The sequence below is a fragment of the Podarcis filfolensis genome (assembly GCF_964270895.1).
Source record: "Podarcis filfolensis genome assembly, chromosome: 7".
Classification (NCBI taxonomy): domain Eukaryota; kingdom Metazoa; phylum Chordata; class Lepidosauria; order Squamata; family Lacertidae; genus Podarcis; species Podarcis filfolensis.
This window is the reverse complement of record NC_139603.1, coordinates 30,017,952-30,044,161: the sequence shown is the minus strand read 5'-3', so window position 1 is coordinate 30,044,161 and position 26,210 is coordinate 30,017,952. Positions and strand designations below refer to the sequence as shown.

Genomic DNA, 26,210 nt, shown 5'->3' with positions numbered 1-26,210 from the left:
GCTACTGGAAGGAATTTTGTTTTGTTTTGTTTCTATTTGTTGTGTTTGAGGTGTTTCATTCACACATCCAAGTCATCACTTGATAACTACAATGTATGTGTGAGTGTTAAATTATCCATTTTATTACCTGGCCAAAGGATTTCTCCTGGACGGAAAGCGAAAGAGGAGTGAACCGTTGTTTTTGCAGTCCTGGTTCTATTGCAGCAGAAAAGTCGTCATCTGTTACTTACCACACATAATGGTTGAGAACAGTCATGTATCTCAGCCATTTGCATTTATATCTGTGGTTATTCATCAGCTTTCAGGCTTTCTCAGAAAACCACTAATTGAAGAGTCCTTCTACCTTGAATATGCAGTAGTAAGAAATGATTCACTGATGTGTGACTGATGATTATTCTAAGGAAAATCCCAGAGTTTTTATAAGATGTCTCTGTGGAATGCGTTCATTTTTACACCCAAGCTCTCAGCTGAGCATTAATTGGTTTTTGATCTCGATGGCAGTAGGGATCCATTTTAAAGGAGAATTAAATGGTGACGCTGTTAAAAATACTTCCCTCCCACAACAGCAAAGACTCTCTGTGGCAAAGGAAAGCATTTGGATTTCAGGAGTTAATATGACTATACATCAGCAATCAAAATGGGGGGGGGGCGCGCGGTTTACTGTGCTGGCCCCACAAGAAAAGTTCCAAAATACATATTAAGGAGATACTTAACTTAAAAGCAATCCGTACTATTTCTTTTTCTTTTTTTAACCTAGGGGCAAATAGCACACAATCGATTGGTGGGATGCCTATATTGCAACTGTAAAACAAGTTTGAAATAGGTTGGTTAGTTGGTTGGGAAGTCATCCCGAAATGTACTTCGACACATGGTTGGACTTCACCCTTGTGGCATCCATGTGCTCTGGACTGCAGCGACCATCATCCTTGGGCATTGGTCATGCAGGCTGGGACGGATGGGAGTTGTAGTCCATCTGGAAGGCACCAGCTTAGAGAAGGGTGCTACACACTGTGAGCTCTCTCCCCCTTCTGCCCTCCCCGGATTTCACCGACAACCCCACAGCACGGTAATCTGCATCCACCCATAGTTTTGACCAATTTTTGACAAGTTTCATGATGTGTGAAAAACAAGTTGTGGTGAGTTTCTATCTCGCCTAGTCTTGCTTGGGGCTTCATTACGTTCATAGGTGATAATTTATGGAAACAATAGTTTTTATTTTGCTTTCAAAGTGTATCAACTTACAATGAAATATATGTCGGATGAGCTGAGATAGCGTTTATCGGAAGAGGTAATTCAGCAAGCCACGTAAGAGGGGCTTCCCCCGCCCGCAACACCTCTTTCCCTGAATGACTCACTGCAAAGAGCACGGGCCTTTAGAGGCAGGTTTCTAATCCAGCTCTCCTCATTCAAGAGGACTGCAGAGAGCCCTGCAAAGATCAGGGCCCCGGGCAGGCAGCCAGCATTGGGAAGAGCTGCTGCCCCAGCTCACCTGGGAGAGGGACTGCCCTGAGGTGCCACACCAGAGGGAGTCATCCCTTTGGGGGTTGGCATTTCAGGGGTGGGGTGAGGGCATGGACCAGCCCCCCTGTGCCAAGTTATTAATTTAATGGGGATGGGGTTTAAACTTGGGGTGATTTAAAGTGTTATAACTTGTATTTGTATTTTTAGTTTACCCTTTTACGTTAGTTAAGTGTTTAAGTTACAGTGGTACCTTGTGTTAACTACTTAATTCGTTCTGGAGTTCCATTCTTAACCTGAAACCGTTCTTAACCTGAAGCACCACTTTAGCTAACGGGACCTCCCGCTGCCGCCGCACGATTTCTGTTCTCATCCTGAAGCAAAGTTATTAACCCGAGATACTATTTCTGGGTTAGCGGAGTCTGTAACCTGAAGTGTCTGTAACCCGAGGTACCACTGTATTTTGTTTTAAGCGGGGCGGGACAGGGCTGCCTGGAAGTCTCTGCTTTCCCTTGGACCACATCAGTGAGGCCGAGGGAGGGGTCTTGTCATCTGGGCAGCCCAGGACTGCCATACACACTGCCCAGGCTTGTGCCCCGGGAAGTCACTTTTAACGCAGCGGTTCGATTTCACCCCTGGAGTTGTACTCCATTGTTTCTTGAGACAGACAAAGGCCAGCAACTACAGCAGCTCCCCAAGGTCTCGAAAGGCAGAGATCCTTCTATGCTCCACTCAGAGATCTTTTTTACTCGAGATTTGGTGGGGATTGCACCATCTACCTCCGAAGCAACATACAGTATTCTCTCTCTCTCTGAGCTTTGGATTCTTCATTAAAACAAGCGACTTGCAGGTCATTCTGGTTCCCCATCTGTGCTCATGTTACTCTGCTCAAAGAACAGCATTGATATCTGTATCTAGCTAACACAGGGAGGGGATACTTTGATTCACTATCAACCCAGTTTATATTTTTATTCCCATTTAGAACACTTGACTTTATAGTGCCGGTCATAAAGGGCTTCATATTTTCATATTAGCGACGATGCAAATGCAGAGCAGGGGAAATGCATATAACTTCAGGCATGTTACTAATGCGTTGATTCAAAGAATGCATAGAGTCGGGGAAAGCTAACAGGGGTATTGTTTGTTCACAGATACACAGTGAATCAACCTTTGTTTGTGTCTGATGTTGAAATATAGCACCACAGGCTGGTTGAGACTGGTTAAGGCAATTGCCTTTTTAACACCAAAGTGAGAGGCAGAGTATCATGGATTGAAAAAGATAATTACTGTGTCTTATCTAGCCTAGTGACTTACAGCTGTCTTTTGTCAACATTTTTTCTGGCTTTTAATGCAAGTTACAGCATTGTTTCTCTGCAATGTTATCACCTTTACTTAAAACGTGTTCCTATTTTTCTGTCTGAAATATATAGTAGACAAGCCCAGGTGGTGCTGATTAGTTATAAAATAATAGAGGGCTCTCCAAATCAAAAGTAGGGACTGCATCACACTTTTAGCTATCCATGTCTCTTTTTTAAATTAGGCGTACATCTAAAAAAAGAGTCATATGTGAGAAAGTTACACAGCTGTTTGAAAACATAGAGGCTTGGTTGGGTGGTGGGCTTGGCTGCCACTTCCTGTTGAGGTAGCAGCAAGCCTCTTTGGTTTGTTCTGTGTAATGTGTGAAACAGTCCTTGGTGTTCTGTGCAATGAAATTGCTGGGTTGAGGCCCCATCTCGATGGAGGACTTTGAACCCGGGACCTTCTTCAAGGAAAGCACAATCTGTGACATGCCCTGCTGAAACATGAATGGCTAATCCACTGTTGCTGATCTACAGTTCCCATAAGCCCTGGCCAGCATGACCAATGGTCAGGGAAAGCAGGAATTGTAGTTCAGGAACATCTGGAGGGCTGTAGGTTAGCCTCCCGTGTACAAAAATGGATATTGGGAAGCAGCGCTAGAAAATGCCAGAAACGTTAGAGAGCAACTGCCGGTCAGTTTAGAGCAGTGTTTCTCAAACCTGTGTCTCCAGCTGTTATTGGACTACAAAGCCCATCATCCCTGACCACTGGTCCTGCTAGCTAGGGATGATGGGAGTTGTAGTCCAACAAAAGCTAGAGACACAAGTACTGGATTAGACAGTACAAGACCAATTGTCTGATTCAATACAGCATAAGGTCACATCTACACCATCCATTTATAGCACATGGCTTCCCCCAGAGAATCCTGGGAACTGTAGTTTTTAAGGGTGCTGGGGGTTGTAGTGCTGTGAGGGTTAAACCACAGTTTCCAGGACTCTTGGAGGGAAGTCATGTGCTTTAATGGTGTGGATGTGACCTAAGGATGCTTCATAACTTTTCTGTGTTGACAGGCATGCTTATATATGAAAATGTAAAAGCTTGATTTTTGTATGCACTGGCATTGCACATTCACTGAACAGTGTGTATAGTTCTTTAGAGGTTGGCCTATCTAGCACCAACTACCAAGAAAGCAAAGGAAATGTAATAAAGGCTACTAAACCAAAACAGAACCTAGGTTTCTGCACTTTTAGCATCTGTAGATTCCTTGCTGAGATTTCGTAAGCAGCTTCACTTGCAACATGTTTCCGTGTGGAGGCATTCCTGAAAAGCTGGAGAGAACAGTGGGTTCTTTTGTTAAGGACAATCAGTTTTAATTAGATTCCGTTTGCGAGTCTATTCTCTTCGGAAACTGCTACTCAACAGGAGCAGACTTTGGTAATGGCTGGAAATATAAGAGGCAAAGCTCTCATCTCAAAGTCTTTAATCCGATGCACCTGCCTCTGCCGATCTGACTCGAAGGATATGGTGGCAGGGGTCGAGGGCACCCTTGTTTGTTCTCTGATCTGACCCCTCTTGTTAAGTCATCACACACCCACACACCTTTGATCTTTAGATGGCCATAAGGAAGTCAGGAGAAATGTAGGGAAACACAATATTTCAAAAGAATCACTTTATCAAGTTGTTTAACAAAAACTCCTGGAGTAAACGGGTCCAAGTAGCTGTTGAACCAATTTTGGAAAGGGTAAGGCAGTGTGGTGCAGTGGTTGGAGTCTTGGACAGGGACCTGAGAGGTCAGGGTTCAAATCACTACTCAGCCATGAAGCTCACCTTAGGACTGTCACAGCCTCTCTAGCCTCACCTGCCTCACTGGGTTGTTGTTGTAACGATAAAATAGGGAGGGGAAACAGCATGTATGCCGCCTTGAACTCCCCGGAGGTCTGTAATGTAACCATAAATAAATAAAATACCTCTCCAGGATCAGAAATCACTGTGATGTGATAAATGAAGTTGTGTTGGGGCACTGAAGAGAGACAGGTCTATGCCCCTAGTTGCCTCTGATGCTCACTGGCATGTCACCATCACTCAACCCAAGCGACTTATAATAGTGTCAAACTGAGGACGACAATGAGAATAGGAACATGCAGTGAACCCTTTTTGCATCTTTACGCATAATTCAGCGCCAATGAGTTCATTGAGGATTACTCCAGGTAAGTGTGCCCTTTCTCTAAACCCTGGTAGGAAAAGGTACCAAACACGTCGATACTCTCACATTTCTGGCTTGGTGATGAGATTGAAGAGAGAAGCAAAAGAGCAACAGAGAAGTGCTCAGCCAGGTGAGAAGATTATATATGGCTCTTTCCTGCCCCTGTCAGGGCACAGTGCGTGGGAGTGGCTCTCATTGAGTTCTCTTTAGCAAACTTAACAGGAAAACTCTGAGCTTCAGCTCCTATCATGTCCTATCTAGCAAACATGCATTGTTGGTTTGACTAAGATCAGAGAACAAGGCCCTGTCGGTAGTCACAGCTCTGTCCTGCCCCCACTCCCCAAAAGTCCTTTGCGTAGCACATCTGTGCTCCGGGAGAGTAGGAGTAAGCCGGCGCAACTGTGCCATAGGACTCTCTTCCAAACTGCTCTCTTAATTGTGTCGACTGTTTCTATGTCATGCTCTACATGACAGGTACGCACTGAATATCGGCATAATGTCGAGTAGCAATGCTTCCCCACTTTGTTAAATGTTATGAGATCCTTGGCAGTTCTGCCGCTTTCCGACAGTGCACAGATGTGTCAGATTCTGGTCTGGTGTGCTGGTGGTGGTGGTATGAGATCCACAGCCATGATTCCTCACTGGGAGTCCATTGTGGGTAGAGGAGTACAACCTAATATACTTGACGTAACAGTGGGGCCAGACGTTTCTTCAGATTTCATTTCCAGCTACAGTAACGATGAAAACGGCTTGTCAGTTACTGCTGAAAGACTGCTAGACTAGATGTATTGTTGGTCTGATCCAGGAAGGCAGTTCTTCATATGTTCTTAAATGCTCTCCTGGTTGTTGTTTCCTCCCCTCTCTCTGTTAGGTAATGAATAGGAAGGATTTCTCTCTCTCCCCCTGCCCCTTTTGTGTAAGGAAAAGGGATTTAATGAACCGCAGAGCTGGCTGCTTGACAGGGGACATGCACACTCAGCGTTTTTCTTGGTAAAAGAACACAGAGCTGGCACAGAAAAGACCCAAGTTACCACTATTGCAGGACTAAGGACTCTGACAGACTTTCTTCTTCGTTCTTTTGATGATGATGATGATGTTGATGATTAAATGCATCTCTTTCATAGTGCAGGTTTAACGTACGTTCTTTACTTTTTTAAAACCACTTACCCATGCTTAGTTGTTCTGCGTAGTTGAAATGGTCACATTGTTTGGCAGTTATCGGCAAGTGTGTCAGGGAAGGAGGGAGAGACTGTGGGTGCACCATCTGGTTCTGTTAATGCGTAAACAAGTAAAAAATTCTGATTTGAGATGTAGGGTTTTCAAGAACCAGATGACCACAGGCATTCTTCTAAGTGAGAGAAAGGATGGGGTATGTGTGGAAATGACAGCCTGCAGTTCATTGACATTTCTCAGGAAGCACATTCCTGCATACCAGAAACTCGAAGGAAGTGAGGGCAAAGAAGGGGCTGTGAAGGGGGAAAGCATCTCCCCCCCCCCCCGCCTACGGTCCCCTTCCTTTGGAGGCTGATTATACTCAAATGCAAGAAAATGTGCTTTTGGGGTTTGTTTTATTTAAATTTATAGATGCTCTGAAGGTGTAGGGAGGGCAAAGTACCGTATTTTCCCCTCTATAAGATGCACCAGACCACAAGACGCACCTAGTTTTTGGAGGAGGAAAACAAGAAAAAAAAATTCTGAATCTCAGAAGCCAGAACAGCAAGAGGGATCGCTGCGCAGTGAAAGCAGCAATCCCTCTTGCTGTTCTGGCTTCTGGGATAGCTGCGCAGCCTGCATTCGCTCCATAAGACGCACACACATTTCCCCTTACTTTTTAGGAGGGAAAAAGTGAGTCTTATAGAGCAAAAAATACGGTAATTGCTTGAAACTAGACCAAAACGGAACAGATATGAAAACCCCATATTGGCTATCCAGCTCAGCTTATCCCAGCCACCAGACAAATCCAAAGAGAACTTGAAGTGCTTCTGAACCTTCAGCTTTTAACACCATGTCAATTTCATATGTTCACCAGAGCTGCTTCCACGTGGCTGGAAGCCGCACTGTTCTGGCCATGTCTGGTAGGAAGGAATTGTGTGGGTTGGGTGAATACTGTGACTCTTTCCCACACCAAGCCCCAGGGAGGAGTAACATTGGCATGGGAAGGAACCAGGACACTTACCCAACCCACACAACTTCTTCCTATAAGGCTTTTTAAAACAACTCTTTTAACCACTTGGATGAAGTTGTCCTGCTGCTGCATTTACATTTGCCTTACGTTGCATGATTTCTTCTTGATGCAGCATTTTATTCAATAGAATATATTGTGCACTGCCCTGGAATCAGTTATAAGGATTTTTACAGAAACAAACAAATATACCGGTATTATTCCTGGAGTACTGTGATCCAGTACCTGTAAATCATGAATCTGACATGGTTAATCTCCACAAAGCAAGCAGGCTTTTTTAGCTGAGATAACCCCCCCAAAAGCTGCCTGAATGTGATCTTATTGTATGAAATAGTTGCATGGATGGTACAACCATTAAGGTGCTTTATCTTTATCTTAAAGCAGGGCTGCTGAACCTGCTCATCTCGAAATGCTATTGGACCCCAACACCCATCAGCCCTTGCCAGCATTGGTCAGGGATGATGATGGGAGTTGTAGTCCAACAACATACGGATATGAAAAACCCAGTGTGGCGTTCACACACAGGGCCCCCGGATGTTTGACGGTCTATTGACCCTGTGCCGCCACTGCGATTGCTTTTTCCGCTGCCACCACCCCGTATCTCACGGGGACACACGGAGTCCAGTCAGTTGTTAACATAAACAAATAATCAAGTTTATTTTTAAATGCAGGAACAAGCGTATGGTTTCAGTTTATTTTCTCTTGTCAGTTTCTTAATCTTAGTTCCTAACAACTCTAAACTGATTATTCCAACTATCTATCTGACTCAACCTAACAATTCCTCTCACTCTCTCACAATACAACTCAACCAACCAACCCACTGCCTATTCCTCCCTCTTACTTCTCCAATTCCCAAACCTCAACTAACTGACTTTCAAAATCTCCCACTCTAACTTTTATTCCCCCCTTGCATTCTCACTGGCGAATCACATCACACCCATTTTAACCCTTTCCTTATGACCCATCCTAGGAGGCAAACGCCACACCCAGGTTTTCCATCCTTGCTTTAGGAGATATGTAAGAGTTGTATGCATATAAATGTCAAGCCTGTATCCAAATCTAGACCTGGGGTGGATCCAGACACAGGAAAAACCCTCTATTATTAAGTCAGAAATTAGATTGTTATAACAAAAGAAAAAAATTCTATGGAAAACCACATTTTAAAATTTCCTGCTCTCTGGCGCCATCTGGTGTTGCCTGTTTATAGCACATTCAAATTGCTGTTCCTTTACTAATGTAGCTGAGTCCCTGGAGGGTGTGTGCTTTAGCTCCAGGTCTCTGAAATAAACATCTGGAGTTGGGGCTGAAGCTGACATACAGGCTGGAATCTGCTGAACCTCAGGGTCCCTTCCAATTCCATGAAGAACAGTAGTCCTGGAAAGGGCACAAGTGCAGGCTCCCAGCATCTGTACCAAGTTCATCACTCCAGAGACTTCACACTGACTGCCAATCCCAGGTATTAATGGTGCACATCCTGGTTCCCTAAAGAGAGCTCAGTACACACCTTCCAGGGTAGGTTGACTAGGCTAAGTCTCAGCCTTAGCATCCTGAAGTTAATGGCTCAAACCACCCCAGATTCTCTGTCAATTTGGACTAGGACATAGTAAGTTGCCTTATACCGGGTCAAACTAGTAGTCCATTTTAGCTCAGGAGAGGATGTGTCCATAGGGAGGACGACAAGTTAGTTCTTCCTAAGAAACAAGTGCCAATGTTTTTAACAGGGCGAGGGCTGTAAGATTTCTTTAGATGTGTACGATTCTTCTCCCTCATGCAAAGTGTGGCTTTGGAGGCACCCGGACAAAAGTCAGTCTGTTTCTTAATCCGTACGTTGCAGGACAAAGAGTCATTAGAGTGATTCTTCATCATTAGAAGTAATTTCAGAAATATGAGATGAGAAAATGTGGTGGGAAAACAAACCAATTCCCCAAACATAGGGATTAGAAACAAACTGCATGCCCTTGAGGGATGAAAATTGTACTAGTGTCTGTGCATCCCGCATTGTGGGTATGGAAAGCAACCACTATCAAATTTAATTTGGCTTTCATACTCTTGATTTACAACAATACTCTGTGCTCGCAACTCCTGTTGATTTCAAGAAAATTCCTTGCACCTCTCAAAATAAAAAAATACAGTACAGTGGTGCCTCGGGTTAAGAACGTAATCCATTCTGGAGGTCTGTTTTTAACCTGAAACTGTTCTTAACCTGAGGTACCACTTTAGCTAATGGGGCCTCCCGCTGCGCGATTTATGTTCTCATCTTGAAGCAAAGTTCTTAACCCAAGGTAATATTTCTGGGTTAGCGGAGTCTGTAACCTAAAGTGTATGTAACCTAAAGCGTATGTAACCTGAGGTCCCACTGTAAAGGAAAACATCCTGGGCTGGGATGCAAAATTGTGTCCTTGAGTGGCCCAGGAGCCTGGGTAGCAATGCATATATTACTATCAGAAGTGCAATATATTTAACTGCATCCCTGAAGTGTGAATGGGGATTTCCTTGTGTCCAAAAGCATCTCTGCACCATCTATCTAATCTGGCAAGGAAATTGCATGAGGAAGCAAGTTTCCACTTAGGTAGCTCCCTTGTTGGGTTGGGGCAATATGAACAAGTTTCAATTTTTTTATTTTATTTTATTGCATTTCTATCCCACCTTTCCCTCTACGGAACTCAAGGTGGTGTACATGATTTCCCCTCGCCATTTTATCCTCACAACACCCTTGCAGGGTAGGTGAGGCTGAGAGACGGTGACTGGCCCATGGTCACCCAGTGAATTTCATGGTCGAGTGAGGATTTGAATCCTGGTCAACCAGGTTCTAGTCCAACTCTCTAACTGCTACACCACGCTGGCTCAAAACTCTCCATAGGGCTACAGCTCTGCATGCAGTCAACCAGTTGGCAAGTTGCCACCGCTAGCAGATTTTTATGCAGCTAGCTTTGGGCAAATGGAACTATCCCCAGGTGGACAGGCCCATGTGAATGGCAAGCCTTACAGACTAGCTGCAGAAGTCATCTGTAAATACAAGGGTCCACACAGGCAGTTGGGGGGGGGAAGAGGGCACCCATGTAAAATAGGGGCTGCATTGTTGCCTTCCTCCTCCCATGTTGCAGTACACAAACGATCAGTTGCAGAGGGAAAAATCCAAAACTAGATTTTCAGGAATTTAACATGAAGCCCTGTGTATGTATGTGATTACTTGCGTATGTATGTATGTGATCATTTGGCCAGGTTCCAAGAGCAGCACATTTCAGCATTGCTAAATTTGAGCATTTTCTCCATAGCTCGTATAAGCAGCCTGACGCCAAAGTTTTTGCATTAAAAGAAAGGATTAAAATTTAAGGCTGCCTGGGGAAGAGACTTTTGTTTCTCATTTGCCGTATCTGTTCTCCTAAAGGAAAGGTTTGCAACACCGCGGGGACTTGTTATTTATGTTAAACAGAATCTCTGCAATTTAAAGAGCCCCTGGAGGACAAGTCATAAAATGAGCCCCCCCCGCCTTTTATTTTCTTTGAAAAATATCATTTTGTTGCAAAGCATTTCTGCTGCAAGTATGCTTAGCATTCAGAATTAGTAGGCAGTCTAATAATAAACTTGTCACTGAGAGATCTGGAGTAGATATTTTGCACATTTGTCAATCCTAGGGAAAACATTGCTTTTAAAGCTGTTTGGGGGCTTAAGGGAGGAAAGAAGGCTGAAACTGCTTTTGGCACTCCTTGGCTGTGTGTGTGAACATTTGCAATTGCGATGGCAATTCTAATACATTCTCCGGCAATTCTCCGTTCCGGAGCCGTGTTCGCATTCCGAACGGAGCGCAAGACACGACGGCGCGTGCGCAGATCGCATTTTGCCACTTCCGCGCATGCACGTGACGTCATTTTGAGTGCCTGCGCATGCGTGAGTGGCAAAACCCGGAAGTAACGCGCTCCGCTACTTCCGGGTTGCCGCGGAGCGCAACTGGAATGCGCTCAACCCGAAGCACATTCAACTCGAGGTATGACTGTGATGGTGATGATGTTGATGACAATGATGATAATAATAATACTATATTTATACCCCACCCATCTGGCTGGGTTTCCCCAACCAATCTGGGCAGCTCCCAACAGATTAAAAACGGGGGGAAACCACACACACACACACGGTACACAAATGCATGATATACCGATTTGGGGAGGTCTGCCTTGCTGTTTTCACTTCTGAAGTTGGACCATAGACATACCTGATGAGCCTGCATAAGTGACAAGTGAAGGTAGCTCTGATCTGGTATGAAGGGCAGTGTAGGAATTTATTAAATAAATAAATCTTACAGCCATGTTAGCTACACTACTTGTGGCATCCTTTGCACCTAGCAAAAGGCCAGAGAGAAAATGGTGATGGTGCTTAACAGATTTAAATGAAACACAATTCATTGGTGGATAATGTGTTTTGCATGCACAAGGTTCCAGGTCTGATCCCTGTCATCACCAGCTAGAAGGATCACATAACACGAAATAAGTTTTCCTGAGATCCTGGAGAGCCAGAGTCAGTGCAGATGATGCTGGACAAATAGCCTGGCCTAGTATAAGGCATCTTCTTGTGTCCCAAATATTTCTTTGTTAAACCCTTCTTTAGTACATCAATATACAGCGAAGCCATTCTGCATAATTGAATTAGATTTCTTGTGAGGGTAGCCATGAGATTTCAGTCATGACAACAAGAAGAGATTTGGAAAAGTTGCCACGTAATGTGACCATGCATTAAAACAATGCTGTTTGCAAATAAATGTCTTGCCCAGAACTGTAGCTACATACTGGGGTTTGCTGGCATTTTACCAGGGAAATTAAAAGTAAATTTCATCTCCATTTGCCTTCTTTTAAATTAAGCAGCACTGCTTCCTAACAACACATTCTCAGGCATCTTTTTTGGTTCTGTGTCTGGGCGTTAATAAAAAAAATGTGCAGCTAAATAACATTTATTATTTTGGCAGTATCAGTTTCCTCTATAAAGTTTGTTGATGGCTTTAATGTTAGTTTTTAAAAGTTGCACTTAACTGCATATTTGCTGGGGAGAGTCAGATGTTCATTCCAGATGTAAAGCATTTATTTGTTAACCCAGTTTAATCTGAAGCTGGTTTGTAAATTCAGATGAGGAGCTCCTTTATAGCAGGTGAAGAAAAATTAGTGATGTGATCAGAACACCCGGAATTATTATTTTAAAAATAAATATAGATTTCCAATATACAACAGCAATTACCCAAAAAAAAAGAGGGGAAATGCAAAAACAAAACTCCAACTTACCCCCTTCAGGATGGATCAGTCTATTTAAGAACACCTGGAATTCTTAAAGATCAGCAGCTGGGTCAGAATAAGCTTAACAGGTGTAGAGTTTAGTTCATGTTCCTTGCTGGCATATAGCCATACAACAAAACTCTTCCTTCTTGAGCTCCCCTTGACTCCCCAAGTCCTGAAATGGATTAGCCTGTGATAGACCCAGGACATTCTAAATATTGTCTTGGATTGAGGAAAGCTTCTGTCACAAGCACCACAGATTCCCACAGACTGTAGCTTGCATAGGAAGCTACAACCAACCATGGCTGTCTGCTGAGTGTACCTAGATGACACGCTCTGAAATCCATCGCCCGTGTTTCTCATTCATGCATTGTTTTTTGTGTGTGTACTTGAAATATGTAATACATGAAGCATCTCATAATCATAGGTATAAAGTCATTGGACACCCTCTCTCCAAACACTAACTCTGAGTTTAAATGCAGTCCCCAGTCTCATCAGTGTCACTTCAAGCTATCATTGCAGAGTAAAATCCATGGGTGAATGTGGTCTATGTGGCAGATATGCTGGTTGGGTACATCTGATCCACAGCTAATCTCCATGTGGGCATACAGATCGACCATATTGCTGGCACCCGCCTGTCACAAGAAACAACGGAGTGCTCCTCCAAGGCTGTGTGAAGTCAAATCATGGCGTCAGCAGCACCAAAGTGACTTCCCCGGGGCATAAGCCTGGGCAGTGTGTGTGGACATCCTGGGCTTCCCAGGCGACAAGACTCTGCTATCGGCCTCACTGACGTGGTCCAAAGGAAAGCTGAGCTGTGTGTTTGGCACCAACTCGGCTGCAGGAGGTGCCAGAAGGAGGCATACAAGGCGGCATCCAACCATCTTAGGGACTTCACTTCGGATTTGTGCAGGGTTTACTCCTTAGCCCTGTATTCTCCCAAAGATATCCCACAAGGCTGTGGAGGTTTAGAATAAGAGTTTTCATTCTCCCAGATGGGCTTCCTTCCCAGATTGACTAGTAGCAGATAAATAAAGCATCTCTCTCTCTCTCTCTCTCTCTCTCTCTCTCTCTCTCTCTCTCACACACACACACACACACACACAGAGAGAGAGAGAGAGAGAGAGAGAGAGAGAGAGAGAGAGAGAGAGAGAGATCTCACACATTAGGCTGCTAGCTAGCTAGCTAGACAGACAGACAGACAGAGTGCTTTTTTCTGGGGTACGCACACCCCTAAACATTTTGTGAATCTAAGTTTGGCCTCATTGAGGGGCAGTATTTCAATATGAGTAGGAAAATGAGAGTACCCCTAAACATTTTTTAGAAAAAAAGCACTGCTAGATAGATAGATAGATAGATAGATAGATACACACGATTAAACTTGTTATGAGCTATCTTAGGTATACTTTTTTTTTTTTACTCTCAAAATAACGATGGTTTGGGTTTCCCCCCTGGTAAAACTGCCATCAACCAGTGAAATGAATGTTTGTATAGAGACCCTTAACATGGCTGACCTGTGTCTGGCCAAGTGCCTCAGTATTTATGTTTTCCTGTCTTTCTCTTTGAACCCATAGGTAGTAACTCCAGTCAGGTCAGGACAAGGTTATGTTTATGAGTTCCCTACCAAATACCAGAAGGATACCTATGACATCCCACCGATTCGTCCTCTCCAAGGGGTAAGTACCAATAAAGCTGTCAATGGCTGTTGAAATTAATCTGCATCTGAGGTCTTGGCATCTTATCTATTTCCTAAGTGTGGATCAGGTTTACTCATTCCAGATTTTTAAAAAATAAATAATCTCTGACCAGATTGCCTTTCCCACTCTCTAGATGGCCACAGAGTTTAATGAATGCACTGCATGTGGCTCAAAAATAGAAAATATGCATCTGTTTTCTAAGGGAATAATCTATTCAAGTGGTCACACAGAATACCTGAAAGCAGAAAGCAGTCTGTTGTGTGTGTTTTTCCAAATGCTGTTTCTCAGTTCAAATGTCGCCCCCCGCCTCCATATAAGAAATATTGGTCCCTTGAATACAAGTACAACTAGCTTAGCTGGACTTGCATACTATAAGAAAATAGAGCATATTTGCCTGTGTAGGTTCAGGGTTTGTCAGCTTGTTTTTACTCTGAGGTTATCCTGGCACAAAGACTGTGTCTCCCAGCATGCCCTGGGGCATCTCAGCAGGTTTTGAATAGCTCAGTAGGTTAGAACGTGGTGCTGATGATACGAAGGTCGCAGGTTTGATCCCCACACAGGACAGCTGCATATTCCTGCATTGCAGGGGGTTGGACGAGATGATCCTCAGGGTCCCCTCCCATTTCGCACAGGGACCTGTGTATAATTTCCAATGTAACAAGTACCCCTTGAAATTGATTTGTGCTCCAGGCAGCAGCCTACTTGTTGTATGATGGAGCCCTTCCTTTATACTGCATGTCTGGCTGGTATCCTGCTTAGACATTTCAGAAAGTCTTGCTGATCTCCTTTGCTTCGTGCCATGTTATATTGGGACTGGCGAAGAATGAAAGCATGGCTGTCATGTGTTAGGGGGACCCACGCATGTGCAAAATATGTGGGCGAGGAATTTCTCATTTCTGTCATGCATGTAAAGTTCCTCACTGGCTAGGAGTTCAGCGACATGGGCCTTCCCCATGACGTTGGTGGAGCAATCTTTGCAAAGAGCAAGCTCCCAAGAGAGAGGGGGAAATACCCAACTCAGCCCTTCCTGCTCCACATCTTAAGGCCCAGGGGGACTGTAAATGGCACACATATGTGCTGATCTCAGTGGAACAGAGCAGGGAGGGATAGTGGGGCGGGAGAGTTAATTCACACCTCATGAAAATTGTTAGGGATTAGGCATCAATTACCATCAGCAGCTGCGTTCATACTTCAGTGGAGAAGGAGCAGGGCGGCCGCTCTGAGATAAATCACAAGTGTCAAAGCTGCAGGAGGATCGAGCCCCATGTCAGAAGCCTTTTCCTGTAGATCTCTTTCCTACGGTCATAGTCAATTTATTGCTACAGCACATTTTCCACAAATGCACATATGCTTAAAGCAAAAATTAAGCCGACTACAGTAATAATAGTACACAAGCACAATGTTAGAATATTATTATTATTAATAATATTATTAATTATTATTATTATTATCAGTGCTATTTTTGTAGAAAAAGAGGTGCCGGAACTCACCATGAACTCCTCCCTTGTTCTCTTAGAATGGCAATAGCGCTCACCTGAGAGCTGCCAGAACTGAGTTCCGGCAAGTTCCAGCTGAAAAAAAGCCCTGATGATTATTATCACACTTATACCCCATCTTTATTCCAAGGTGATCAAGGTGGCATATGTGTTTCCTCCCCACTCCCCATTTGACCCTGTGAGGTAGGCCAGGCTGAGAAGCAGTGACTGGCCCAAGGTCTCCCAGCGAGCTTCAGAGACGATTGGTTGATTGGAACCCTGGTCTTCCAGGTTATTGTCAGACATTTTCACTGCTGTGCTACAGAGGATGGAAGCTGATGTTGGAATTTGGACACAAGGTGTTTCCCAGGAGGGGGCAGATATCACGGGGTACGGGTATATAGTCTGAGGCTGCTCCTCAATCCCAGGTTGTCAGCTGAATCCTAGGTGGCCTCAGCAGTGCAGGGTACCTATGCCTCATTTACCAGCTACAGCTGTTTCTGGACTTAGATAAGCCGGGTGCAGTGATTTATGCTCTTAATAACCTGCAATTGGACTGCTGGAATGTTCCCTACATGGGGCTACTCCATCTTCTTAGCCACCCAAATCAAGCTGCATAGTACCAAGGTAGGTCAAGTTATTTGGGGGCAAGATAAAAGGAGATATACCGTATTTTTCGCCCTATAGGACGCACTTTTCCCCCTCCAAAAATGAAGGGGAAATCTGGGTGCGTCCTATGGGGTGAATGCAGGCTTTCGTTGAAGCGTGGAGAGCGAGAGGGGTCGGTGCGCACCGACCCCTCTCGTTCTCCACGCTTCAGGAAGCTATCCGCAAGCCTGGGGAGCCTGCTGGAGTTCCTGCAGGGCTCCCTAGGCTGCGGATAGCAGCCTGCTGCACGGAGCGCGGGGCGCGCTGAAGCAGGGCGCCCCGTGCTTCGGGCAGATATCTGCAGCTGGGCGGGGGGAATAATTTCCCCCCCTTTATTCCCCCCCCCAAAAAAAACTAGGTGCGTCCTATGGGTCGGTGCGTCCTATAGGGCGAAAAATATATATATCCCAAGTGTCTCTCCCTGGCAGTAAAATATATAATAATAAATTAAATCGCTAACCATTTATGGCCCTTTCATCACCACCCAAAATCAGCTGCCCAAGGCGACCCGCCTAACAGTTAAGGCCAGCCCTGCTAATGTACAAATTAAAATTTAACAAGCCACTGGAGCTCAAATGTTAAATTGCGGGCCTTCTAACAAAATACACAGCTTGTCATGAAAGTGGGCCTCCTTCCTGAAGGACTGGAAAGTAGCCAAGGTAACCTCAATTAAAAAGGGGGGAGGGGATCCAAAGGGAAGCTGAACAATTAACGACTCGTTATGTAAGCCTTTGATGGCTTTACAAGGGGCGTAGGGAAATTCATGGAGGGTAGTTTTAATGGCCATTGATAGACCCAACAATGTAATCCTGTACATGTCTACTCAGAAGTAAGTCCCATTGGTTCAGTGTAAGTTGACACAGGATATCAGCCTAAATGGAACTTCATGTTCAGAGCTGTATGCCACTGAATAGCAGTAGTTGGGCAGCGAGTCCAGGGGAATTGTCATCATGTCTTGTTTGGGGGGCCTCGGGCAACTAATCCCAAGTTTCCAAATCCTTTTGAAAGCAGGATCCTAGCCTAGACAGTGAGGGTTGATCAGTGGGGGCTCATCTTATGATCATGTTCTGAAATTTCTCTCATACACATTTCTCTTCTACTGATCTGGAATCTGTCAAAACAATTCCAAATTCTACTAAAACCACATTTGATAGTGATCGTGATAAGTTAGTTGGACTCAATGGTCTGACTTGGGAGTTAATCCAGCCACTCAATGGGTAACCTTGGACCACTTGTTACTTATTAACTTGATCCTACCTCACAAGGTTGTTGTAAACAGTGAAGAGACCACATAAGCCACCATGAGCTCCTGGAGAAAAGTTGGGATACAGATGTCATGAATAAATAAATATGACCTCAGTCCTTCAGAAATATATTTCCAAAATACATCGTTCTTTTCCAAAACTGGAAAACCGGTCCTTTAGGAAAGCATGAAAGCGGTCTGGAGATGTCTTTGCATGTCGCCGTTGTTGTTTGTTGTTCTTTAAACCCCAAGCAACAGCAAGTAAAACCCCAAACCTCACCCTGTTTGTTACAGAAGTAATTCCCAAGCAAAGGGGTAGAGTGGGGTTGGATGGATTTGAAATGGCTGTGGGTCCCTATGGCGCTTTCCTCCGTTTGTGTTAACGCGACTCTTCTCTCCTAAGATTTACGACGTCCCCCCTGCATCATTTAAAGGTCCCACACACACCGCCCAGATGGGGAACATGGAACCTCAAGGGGTCTACGATGTGCCTCCTGCAAAAGGCGTAAGTCTATTCCTCCTCCATTGAAAGCAAACGTGTAATTTCATGCCGTGTCGAAGGCATGTTTGAACAAAAAAAGTACATTTTGCATTTTACAGAAGAAGCAGGGAGCGCTTTGAACTCTCTAGCCCTTTCAACATTCCCCTCAAGCTTGCAGCTCGCTTATTTATTTAAAATTGTGATAAAGATAAACTTCGGAGTGTAATTACTAGCTTTACGTAAGGCATTCTTGTAATTAGAGTTTTGAAAAATCAACACTCGTGCAGCGGGCTGATTTGGATCTTTCTGCTTCACCTGAGAGGAGTTCATCCGTGTTGCTTCATTGTTTTCCCAGTTGCTTCGTTGGTTTCTCTGGGGCTCTGACTGCCTGGTGCGCCCGTCCCCATGGAAGTTTCCCATCAGGGCACACATCCATGCGCAACCTGCTTATGCGATCTTCCCTTCTGCAAGACGCCACATAACAGGCTTTGCCACAGAGCGCCACAGTCATAGGAGTCCTGGAATCTGACTTACATTGTGAAAGCTGAGATAGCTCTGTCGGTAGAGCGTGAGACTCTTAATCTCAGGATCGTGGGTTTGAGCCCCACACTGGGCAAACGGTTCCTGCATGACAGGGGGTAAGGCTAGATGACCCCTGTGGTCCCTTCCAACTCTACAATTCTATGAGTCAGACCGTGAGTCCATCTTTCCTCAGTAATGCATTGACTGGCAGTGGCTCTCCAGGGTTTCAAGGGAGAGACTTTTCCCATCCCAAGTAAAGCAGGTGCCATGTCTGTATGGTGTGAACAGGGGATGGAGAGGGTGTTGACACTGGGTCATGGAATCAGAATTGTAGAGTTGGAGGGACCCCAAGGGTCATCCAGTCCACCCCCTGCAATGCAGGCATCTCAGCTAAAGCATCCTTGACAGATGGCCATCCAAACCCTGCCTAAAAACCTCCAAGGAAGGAGAGTCCTCCCAAGCTACATTGTTCCTTTTTTTGGAGACACGGTGGGTCTCTTGGCCATTCCCGAACTTCCTTCCTGTTGGTGCTGCAGCTTTGGGGAATGCAAACGTCAGCTAAAAACACAATATAGTGCTTAACACAGCTACCGATAAACCATCTGGGTAAGGTGGGTTACTTTCCATGGCGGCACCAATCTCCCCTGGGTACTGAGGAGCAATTAAATCATGTGTCTGGCCCAACCTGGTGTTACTGAGCTGTGACCATGCTGATCCAGAGATCGCAACACCATAGCTGAGCATGCATTCACCTTCTCTGGAAGCCAGTGCAAGCATTTATGTTGACCTGCCTCAGTGTCTTAGATGTCTTCACGAATTAATCACAGGCCTCACGGTATGGAGGCGATGCCTTTTTGCAGCTCATGGCTTTTCCCCACTTTCGTGTTCCAGATCTACTCAGTCCCACCTTTGGGGTGCAGAGATGCCGCAGATCCCAGGGAGCGCTCGCCCGACTCAGCCACTTGCGTGAAGCATGAGGCGAGGCCAGAAGGTGTGTACGACATCCCGCCTCCCATGGCCAAAGGAGCTGCAAAGGAAACCGGGCAGAAATGCGTTTGCAGCCCGCCTGCCCCTTCCGACCTCCCTCCACACCAGCAAGGCCTGTACGATGTCCCAGTGAGCCACCAAACCCCCTTTGCTGGGCAGCAGATAGCTCCCCAGATGGACGTCTATGACACCCCCAGAGGAGTCCCATTCCCCGGACAGCTCTTGGGATTTGGGGATGGTGAAACCAAAGAGGGTGTGTATGATGTGCCTCCGCAGGTGACACAGGACACTAAAAGGCTGCAGGACGTGACGGATGGGATGAACAGGCTGTCCTTTTCTAGTACAGGGAGCACCAGGAGCAACATGTCCACATCTTCCACAACATCAAAAGAATCGTCCTTTTCTGCCACCCCAGAGAAGGACAAGAGATTAGCGCTGGATCCTGACGCAGCCATAGAAAGACTCTACAGGCATCAGAGCACGGTAGAGACCACTGTCTCTAGCTTAATGGCCTTCGTCAACTCCGACTGGCGGTCTTACGAGTACATGGAGAAGCACATCAACAAGATCCACGCGGCCGTCGAGAAGGTGGAGCAGTCCCTGGTTGACTACCTTCATTTTGCCAAAGGAGCTGCGGCCAACGCGTCCTTCCTCTCTGAGCTCAGCCTCTACAACAAGCTGAGGAGGGAGCTGCAGAGGCTGGAAGATTCGCACCAGATTTTAACCCAGACTAGCCACGACCTCAGCAGCTGCAGCTGGTCCTTGAACGTCCTGGCTGTCAACAAGGTCCAGAACAAATGCGACGATCTGGACCGCTTTGTGATGGTGGCGAGGACGATCCCAGACGATGCTAAGCAGCTCACCACCAGCATCAGCCTCAACGCCGAGGTGCTCTTCAAGCAAGGGCAAAGTGGCTCTTATTTGAAGAACGCGTCGGAGATTGCAGATTATGTATATGACAGCCCTCAGGCCCAGACGCTGCACCCTGGAGACAAGAGCCAGGGCCATTGTGCTTCTTTGTCACCCCTCCTTTCCAAAGACCAGCATTGCCAGTGCAGCAGCAGCAGCGATGGCTCGGAGAAGAGCTGGATGGATGACTACGACTACGTGCACTTGCAGGTGAGTACTGCTTCGCTGGATTAAGCCAGGTTTGGGGAAGGGCCGTAGCTCAGAGGAAGAGAACCTGTTTTGCATGCCAAAGGTCCCAGGTTCCAGTATCTCCTAGTAGGGTTAGGAGAGACCCCTGCCTGAGATCCTGGTGGGCTGCTGCCAGTCAGTATACAGTGGTCTGACAGCAGGTTCCTGGGCTCAGCATCCTGCTTTCAGTAGGGACAAATGCTTTTGGGAAGCGGCTGACAAGCAGGGCAGGAAGGCAACAGCCCACCTCTGTGCTTTGTCTCCCAGGAACTGCTGTTCAGAGCTATACTGCCATGAAACATGGATGTTCCTTTGAACTAGAATGAATATTAGCAATAATGGATATCTGTTGGCCCATTTTCCATGAATCCTTTTAAATTTCCCTTTAAAGCCATCAATAATAATAATAATTTATTATTTATACCCCGTCCATCTGGCTGGGTTTCTCAACAGAATATTAAAAATACGATAAAACATCAACCATTAAAAACTTCCCTAAACAGGGCTGCCTTCAGATGTTTTCTAAAAGTCAGATAGTTGTTTATTTCCTTGACATCTGATGGGAGGGTGCCAGTACCGAGAAGGCCCTCTGCCTGGTTCCCTGTAACCTCACTTCTCACAGTGAGGGAACTGCCTGAAGGCCCTCAGCACTGGACTTCAGTGTCCGGGCTGAACAATAGGGGTGGAGATGCTCCTTCATGTATACTGGGCTGAGGCTGTTTAGTGGCCATCATCATAGGTCAGGAGCAGGATAGCAATGAGTCACATGGCATCAGTGAAGTTAACTCTTTATTCAAAGAAACACAGTTGGCCCAGAAGGCCAGGCCTAATGTGCAAAGCAGCTTGTCCCGGTAGATCAGGGGTCGGCAAGAGATCTCTCCATGGGCTGGATCGCGTGTGTGTGTGATTTCTGGCACCGTGGAAGCGAGTCCCCGTGCCACGCTGGGACAGTTTAGGGCAGCGCGCGGGGACTTGCCAAGCGGGCGGCTCGTGGGCCGGTTAAACGACCCCTGTGGGCCGCTTGTGGCCCATGAGCCTTAGGTTGCCGACCCCTGCGGTAGATCTTGCCCCTACAAGGCCTGAAGGCCCCCACCTTTCCACTGTTGTTTAAGTCTCCTCCTCCCCCCGGGTCCTTTCCAAGCAATCTGAGACTCCATCGCTGTGCTAGTCTTTGCTCCTCCCTCTTTGGGCCTCTTCTGGTTCTGGCTTCAAGTGCTGCAGGGGAAAGTGGAAATCCCTCACACTGGCACCCATTTTCTGGACAGCAGCTCACCCCAGGGTATGATGTCTCAGTAGCAGGCTGTTTGCCCCATCTCCTACCAATGGCTATTAGTCACAGTGGCTGTGTTCTGCCTCTGAATGCCGGTTGGTAGGAATCGCGTGGGGGGAAGAGTGCTGTCGCTCCTATTGGGATCATTTCACATGGTGAGCTCTCTCTGTTCTTGTATCCCTTCCTTCTCCTCAATGATAACAACTGGAGCGAGAACATAATGAAATACCTGCTGTGCAACAGCTACGCTCCTGGCTGGTTGTCATCTCAAGAGATGCACATGCATGACATGGCTTTCTTTGTTTTTTTTCTTAAATGTTATCCAATCAGGGGAAGGAGGAGTTTGAAAGGCAACAGAAAGAGCTTCTAGAGAAGGAAAATATCATCAAGCAGAGCAAGATGCAGCTGGAGCATCACCAGGTAAGAGTTTGTGGAAGCGCCAAAAACAGCAAAAGAGGAAAAGTCACAAAATGCCACTGAATGGAGAATTTATGGGACTGTCTCTTTAAACCACGTGGCCAGCTGGCAGGGGGCAGGAGAAGCTGTCCTCTTTTTAGAACACACATTTCTTTATTATTTTATTAAGCATGCAAAATGTACTAAGCCCCTGAAAGCACATTAAAAGCATGGCATCTCTTCCCACAGGCTTAATAGACAAAGCACAAAACGTGTTTTTTTTAAATGTGCTTTTTGCACTCCTCCGGTTTCGCCCAAGCTTGCTGCTACTCTTGTTTACCTGTTACCCTATTTTGTCCTCCATCCTGTTGGCACTTAAAGAGCTTGCTATTAGAAGGAATGGCACTTTGAAATAACGTGGCATTGACTTTGCTGTTTGCTTTTCAGCTCAATCAGTTCCAGTGGCTGGAACAAGAAATCACGAAGCCCGTGGAAAACGACATCTCGAAATGGAAGCCGCCTCAAGGCCTTCACCCTGTGAACAGCCCAATGGCCTCTCAGGAAAGGCAGCTGCTTTTGTTTTATGCGGACCAGTGTGAGACTCACTTCACCTCCCTTTTAAACGCCATCGATGCATTCTTCAGCTGCATTAGTGCTGCGCAGCCACCGAGGATCTTTGTTGCGCATAGCAAGTTCGTCATCTTAAGTGCTCACAAGCTGGTGTTCATTGGGGACACCCTCACTAGGCAGCTGACCACTCAGGAAATACGCAACAGTATAATGAACTCCAGCAACCAGCTTTGCGAATTGCTTAAATGCATCGTCATGTCCACCAAGGTGGCTGCCCTGAATTATCCCAGCACAGCATCCTTGCAAGACATGGTGGACCGCGTGACAGAACTCTCCCATTATGCACAGTCATTCAAACGCTCTTTGGTACATATGGCATCTTACTGAGGCACACAAAATGGACAGAATCCAATGCAGAATAATGCCTAAAAAAAATAAAAGAACTGGAAATGTTTTCTATATTATGTACAAAAATGAAACTTGATCATTTAATTTTATTTTTTTCTAGAAGTTTTATACTAAATATTTTAAATTCATTTTATGGATTAGAAATTATAAAGGGTTTCGGCAATCTCAGCCTGTTTCTTTTATCATTTTAAATACAGTATACATATATAAATATAAAGTGATACTCTGCATGTATGTATATGTTGCAACATTCCATAAAGTTCATTAAGTAAGCACCTTAACAAAAGCATCCGTCAGTTTTATGGTGTATATGTGGCCTGGGTTTTTCAGGATATCCATGAACCGGATACTGTTTTTGCCTCTTGGGGGCTATAGTGTATATTGTATTTTATTGTAGCCTAATTATGTCTTGGCATAGGTTGCTACTAAATAAACGATGCCCTCTTACACTGAAGTTCTGCACATTTCTTTGGAAGCAAAACTCATTTCTCTTTGCCAAGCTATGAAATTCACTCTGACCAGAGGTAGTGATGGCCACAACTTGGAATGGCATTAAAATAAGATTATTAGACTAATTCAAGGAGGATAAGACATTCTGTGGTTACTATCCATGACTGACTACATTGTGGCTCCACTGTCAGAGGGAGTGTGCCTCTAAATACAAGATACCTCTGGTTAAGAACTTAATTCGTTCCGGAGGTCCGTTTTTTTTTTTAAAGATATTTATTGAAGTTTTACAAAAACATAAATTTAAAAAGGTCATATAAAAAGAAAGAAATACAAAAAAGACATAGAAAAATACATGAAAAAGAAAAAAGAAGAATAAAAACAAATCCGTTTTTTGTAAACCTAACTCATTATCTTATTTCCTTGGCCTCCTCACACCTCCCCTTTTTGTATTCCCATTTAAGTAATCAAATCAGCAAATCCTTACCCTCTTTCGTTTATCTTAACTCTGTATCTTAACATATTATAACTCTATATTTTCATCCATTATCAATTCAATTTTGCATACTCTTGTTAACTTTGTTGCTAATGCCACTTATTTTCAATCCAACATCATTTTAACATTCATTAATTTTACAGTGTTTCTGCAGATAGTCTTTAAATTTCTTCCAGTCTTCTTCCACCAACTCTTCTCCCAGGTCTCGGATTCTGCCAGTCATTTCTGCCAATTCCATATAGTCCATCACCTTCATCTGCCACTCTTCCAGGGTGGGTAAATCTTGTGTCTTCCAATACTTCGCAATCAGTATTCTTGCTGCTGTTGTTGCGTACATAAAAAAAGTTCTATCCTTCTTTGGCACCAATTGGCCGACTATGCCCAGGAGAAAGGCCTCTGGTTTCTTCAGGAAGGTATATTTAAATACCTTTTTCATTTCATTATAGATCATCTCCCAGAAAGCCTTAATCTTTGGGCACGTCCACCAAAGGTGAAAGAATGTACCTTCATTCTCTTTACATTTCCAACATTTATTATCGGGCAAATGATATATTTTTGCAAGCTTGACTGGTGTCATGTACCTGGAGGTCCGTTCTTAACCTGAAACTGTTCTTAACCTTAGGGACCACTTTAGCTAATGGGGCCTCCCGCTGCCGCCGCTGCGCAATCTCTGTTCTTATCCTAAGGTAAAGTTCTTAACCCGAGATACTGCTTCCAGGTTAGCAGAGTCTGTAACCCAAAGTGTTTGTAACCCGAGGTAACACTGTACTGCAAACCACAGAAGGGGAGAGTGCAGTTGTGCTCAAGCCCTGTCTGCTGGTTTCTCATAGGCATCTTGTTGACCTGACTAAAGGATGCTGGACTAGATGGGCCATTGGCCTCATTCTTTGAAATGAACAGGACAACAGGACAGCAGCCTTAATTGCTGTCTTGTGAGTGGTATGAATTGTTTCTCTTATAAGAAACAACCAATTAGCAATACAGGATGGGTGGGTGGTGAAAATATCACGTCCTCAGAGACAAGACTCTCTTGTGTCGTACCTCTGTTTAATGGTAAATCTGTAGTTCCTCAAAACTGGACAAGTTTTATGTGTCTGTCATTCACTTGCATTTGCAAACTGATAATAGTTGCTAAATTGCTGTGGTTCTTATGTAGCCTCGGGGGTACTTGTTCAGAATGCCAATGGATGCCTCTGATACATGGAGATAGGTTTTTTCAGCTGTATAACATTGCACTAAATTGCAGAGCAGTTCAAAGGTGTTCAGCAATGCAGCTGTCTCACCACATCAAAGCTTACCTGTGCTATACAGTTCCCTGGGCAATGATGACTAAACAAAACTAAATGCATGGCAATTCTTGCCCTTGCAAGATGTCTCTCCGCACGTGCATAGATTCCTCTGGATTGGAACCACAATGTAGTTCAGATAAAGAACCTCAACCTTCCATATTTACCGGTAAAATACTCTTTCACAAAAATGCAGCTCTGGTGCTGCGTAAACAGCTATAGCCGCGTGATCAAATGACAGCTTTGAATGTTACAGGAATGCCACCAAAAAGCTATAGAAATGTCTTGTGCACATCCCTAGTGCAAGTGTTCTTCTTAGATGTAGCAAAGAAGTGTGTTTGGCCACATGCACAAATCATTCAACTGGTACTAGTGTTTCCATTAACATCCAAAGACACACATTGTGGGACGGGGTTAAACAACTAGGAGCCACACAGTGCTTAAAGGAATACCAAGCAAGGCCAGAAACTGATCAGCCTGTAATATGTAGCCTCTGGCATTATATACAATGCGAACATACACCAGCCATAACCCAGTGGTATAGAATATGTTGCATACAGGAGAACCTGGATTCAGTTCCCAGTATCTACTGTTATAGGTTATCAGATAGAGATGCTAGAATTTTGTCTGAGACTCTGGACCACTGCTTACATCGTAGTGCAAGGCTACTGGTCATATGGTACACGGCAAGTTCTTATATCTGGAGGAGAACACCAGACATTTTTGTAAAGTTCTTTTTTTAACTAT

General features: G+C 45.0%; 1 protein-coding gene across 3 annotated transcripts in view; it reads left to right on the top strand.

Annotated features, from left to right (window-relative positions):
- Positions 1 to 23,681, top strand: part of NEDD9 (neural precursor cell expressed, developmentally down-regulated 9) — a 69,677-nt gene extending 45,996 nt beyond the window's left edge. For all 3 annotated transcript variants that reach the window (XM_083623772.1, XM_083623771.1, XM_083623773.1), the window contains exons 3-7: positions 13,975 to 14,076; positions 17,867 to 17,968; positions 19,358 to 20,572; positions 22,191 to 22,280; positions 22,704 to 23,681. In XM_083623772.1, the coding sequence (XP_083479898.1) occupies positions 13,975 to 14,076; positions 17,867 to 17,968; positions 19,358 to 20,572; positions 22,191 to 22,280; positions 22,704 to 23,213 (2,019 nt within the window). In that variant the 3' untranslated portion in view covers positions 23,214 to 23,681. The remainder of the gene's footprint in view (positions 1 to 13,974; positions 14,077 to 17,866; positions 17,969 to 19,357; positions 20,573 to 22,190; positions 22,281 to 22,703) is intronic.
- Positions 23,682 to 26,210: the final 2,529 nt, after the last annotated feature.